Source organism: Triticum urartu, chromosome 5A, assembly GCF_056163025.1.
Source record: "Triticum urartu cultivar PI428250 chromosome 5A, HENAU_Tu73, whole genome shotgun sequence".
In the NCBI taxonomy this organism is placed as follows: domain Eukaryota; kingdom Viridiplantae; phylum Streptophyta; class Magnoliopsida; order Poales; family Poaceae; genus Triticum; species Triticum urartu.
In genome coordinates this window covers 283569016-283572366 of record NC_141877.1, presented here as the reverse complement: position 1 = coordinate 283572366, position 3351 = coordinate 283569016, and the positions used below count along the sequence as shown (strand labels likewise).

Below are 3351 nucleotides of genomic sequence, written 5' to 3'. Positions count from 1 at the left end.
GGCTAGTCATAGTGGGAGTAACTTAGATAGTAACGTAACGCACTTCGAGATATTTTTGCTTATGTGGCAAGTAGTTAATGAGAAGTGGTAACATAATAAAAAGAAGCATGAAGCTGACCCCAACGATTTTAAGCTTAAAGGCACGATACACGCTATCCTAGACTACTCTACACATGATACTGCCACACGAGCGTCTGGGCTGCGCTTGGCTCTTTCCCTCTTCGGGAAGTCGAACATTGATGGAGTACTACTACAGTGGAGGAGTACTACAGTATGCTTCTGGCCGTCTAACACCGATTGAACTGCTGCATGTCCACCATGTGCGGGAGGGAGAGCGTGTAGCGAACGAAAGCTTCAACTAGTCCTGCTAGCCACCACGCTCATGGGCGAGGGAGGGACGCAGCTTCATTGACTTACTGCTCCTGCCTTTGCGTGTATGAAAGGTGGGCCCAACAGGAGGGTGTCCCACCTATCATGCAGCCAAATTTAGGTGAGGTTAAGGCGAGAGGGCGTTGTAGTAATCAAACTTATCGGTCTTGTATGAGTTGACGCGACACATCAAAGCACTGCACTCGATATATTTCAATAATTTGCATTTATCGATGTATTAATTACAACACATGCATGCATGCCGTGACTCTCCTCTTGATACTTGCATGTGTTGATTTAATGCACCTTGAAGTAGTATGAATATGTGATGGTAAAGCTTTGTAATAAAGCGAGAGATGGTTGTGCACGAGGAGGGCAGAATTCCGAGGAGCGAGAGATCATGCAAACGGAACCGGAACCGACGATGGAGCTCTCTATGGTCTCGATGGACCTCACCTTGCTCCACTGCCTCTTGTGCCTCCGCCCCTTGAAGCCTCCAGTGTATGAGGTTCGAATACACCTCCTCCGTTCGGCTGATCGAGAAAGGTGCAGGTTTCTTGATTGATGTGTTGTTCGATTGATTTGTGCAATGCAAGGGAGGGAACCTGGCCTGCGCGGACTGCCGCGTCGAGCACACCGGGAACCAGCGGCAGTGCCAAAAGTGCGAGCGCGGCGGTGGCTTCGATGTGCGGAACACGGCGGTGGACGTCGTCCTCTCCTCGGTGAGCATGGAGTGCCCGCACGAAGGTTGTGGGCTCTACATCACTTACCACAAGCTTGCCGATCACCAGAGCGTGTGTCCGCTCACACCCTGCAAATGCCCCGTGCCCGTCTGCGGCTACGAAGGCCCGCCGCCGGTGCTCTCCCACCACATTAGCATCGTGCATCCCATGCACGTGCACAGGATCCAGTACGGCAAGGTGCTACAGCTACAGGTGCCACTGTCGGAGCCACGGCTCTTGCTGTTCGCGGAGGAGGACGGCTGCGCGTTTTTCTTGGTCGGCAGCGTGCTCGACATCGGCGCGCCTATCGCCGTGTCGGTCGTCTGTGTTAGTGCAGGGTCATCCCCACTTCTGCACTATGTAGCCAAGCTGTGGGCGAATGGCCCGCCGGGGGAGCCCAAAGGCAGGACCGACGCCGTCAAGGTGGAAATGGAGGTGACAAGCAGCAAGGATCCCGGCAACGTCGCCGTGCACGAGCTGACCTTCTTCACAGTTCCGCCCAAGCTGCTGGCCGGGGCTAAGCTGGTGTCCCTCCACATTCAGATTGGCAAGCTCACATCCTAAATGATTCTACAGTGCCTTCTGTTTATCTTAGTAATATGCTAATATAGGGGTTAGCTCGGTCTACTTTAGCTTAAGAGATGGTGGGCTTTGGTGGCGATGCGGCAATTACTTCGACATCAGATCAGCAGTTAAACTAATTTCCAATAGTCGAACGGATATTTTGTGTCTGTTGGATATAAAGATGTTACAGTAACTAGCTATATTACCACATGCCTCTCTTTCTTGATATGTGTGATGTTACAGTAACTAGCTATGTTACCACATGCCTCTCTTTCTTCATTAATTACATGCCACATCATATATTTTGCCTAGATATAGATAAGTAGAAACATTACATGCATTGGTGTGTTCCTTTTTAATTCTTACATGCAAAGATTTAATGCGTCTCAGAAACTAAAAATGAGATGGATATGAGCCCTATAAATTGAAAAAACAAAAAAGTTGAGATAAGCCCTATAAACCGGAAAGGAGGGAGTATGTTACTCCCACTGTGGGTAGTCTAAGGCTGGTCATAGTGGAGAGTATATTACACTACCCACTATGAAGGTACTAGTCGAGGCACGGATACCAACGAGGGCCTGGTTGTGTCTTATACTTGGACAACTCACCCGACTGCATGCGCACCAGGCAGACGAAGCTCGTGTCGTGTTGGTGCCGTGTGCGGCCCGCACATTAGCCAAAACCTCGCGCCTCCATCTTAGCCTCCGCGTTTTAAACTTCTCAATCTCAAGGCCAAGGAGCAACCTGAAGCCTATGATAGAGCCAATCAGATGGTTGAGAACAATACAATTCGTAGCTACAGATGTGTGTGTGAGAGAGGACGAGTGCGTGCGTGCACCTCTTCTCTTCCTGTATAATGTACTAAACTCAGAGTACAAGTGTATGTGGGTGGCATCGACCTAGGGAGCAGTGATGGTGCGTGCGAGAAATCCCGAGAGATAGGTGTATGCGTCTGAAAAAAAGACTAGTCTATAGCTCACCACGAGGCTATTCCTATCAAACGCCAAGTGTAAGATATGTATCCGACGGTGCCAGCTTTTGCACGTACACAGCAGTAGAAAAAGAACTAGTACCATGGCATATGCTACACCACGGCCGAGAACACATGCCCATGTTACGCCATCCGGGAATAGTGCCGCACTTCGAAACTAGAACCGTCAATAAATTTTGAGCGTGTCTCGTCACATTCCAAATTACTACTACTACCACGATATATTTAATTACAAACCTGTTCACACCGATCACAACCTAAACGGTTTCCCACTTAGGAGCGTATTAGTAGTACTCGGTTATAAATACTACTATGCCAAGATGACTGCACATTCCTCCTCAACTCCTCATCAAGTCAATCAAGCCATTGCCAGCGTGAGTTCTGGGTTGAGAGATTTCCACCGGGGAGAGGCGAGCATGGAAGAGGAAGCACGAGAGATGTCCTGCCTCACCGCGAAAGCAGCTGACATGTGCAGTCGTGCAGCAATAGTAGCACAAAGGTCCCGCCGCGCCATCGATGTAGTAGACTGGTCCGACCACGCCGCGGAAGCAGCAGAGATATCCCGCCACGCTGCCAAAGCAGCACGGAGGTCCCGCCACGCCGTGGCAGCCTGGGAAAATTTCTCGCGGGCAGGCGAGGACTCTTACAGGTGCATGCATGTGATGGTCCATAGCCAGATGGATCAGATCTCCGGCTGGGCAAGGT

The 3351-nt window shown here is 50.3% G+C and overlaps 1 protein-coding gene across 1 annotated transcript; it reads left to right on the top strand.

The window, feature by feature from the left end:
- Nucleotides 1-793: 793 nt before the first annotated feature.
- Nucleotides 794-1655, top strand: LOC147971072 (E3 ubiquitin-protein ligase SINA-like 10). The gene is made up of 2 exons (XM_087523809.1): nt 794-877; nt 966-1655. The coding sequence occupies exons 1-2, from the start codon at nt 794-796 to the stop codon at nt 1653-1655; spliced, it is 774 nt and encodes a 257-aa protein (XP_087379935.1).
- Nucleotides 1656-3351: the final 1696 nt, after the last annotated feature.

Bases quoted from the DNA above. Each gene is read 5' to 3' on its own strand.
- LOC147971072 (XM_087523809.1), top strand. From the start codon at position 794: ATGGAGCTCTCTATGGTCTCGATGGACCTCACCTTGCTCCACTGCCTC. The intron at 878-965 runs GTTCGAATACAC...GTGCAATGCAAG, and splicing joins TGAAGCCTCCAGTGTATGAG to GGAGGGAACCTGGCCTGCGC.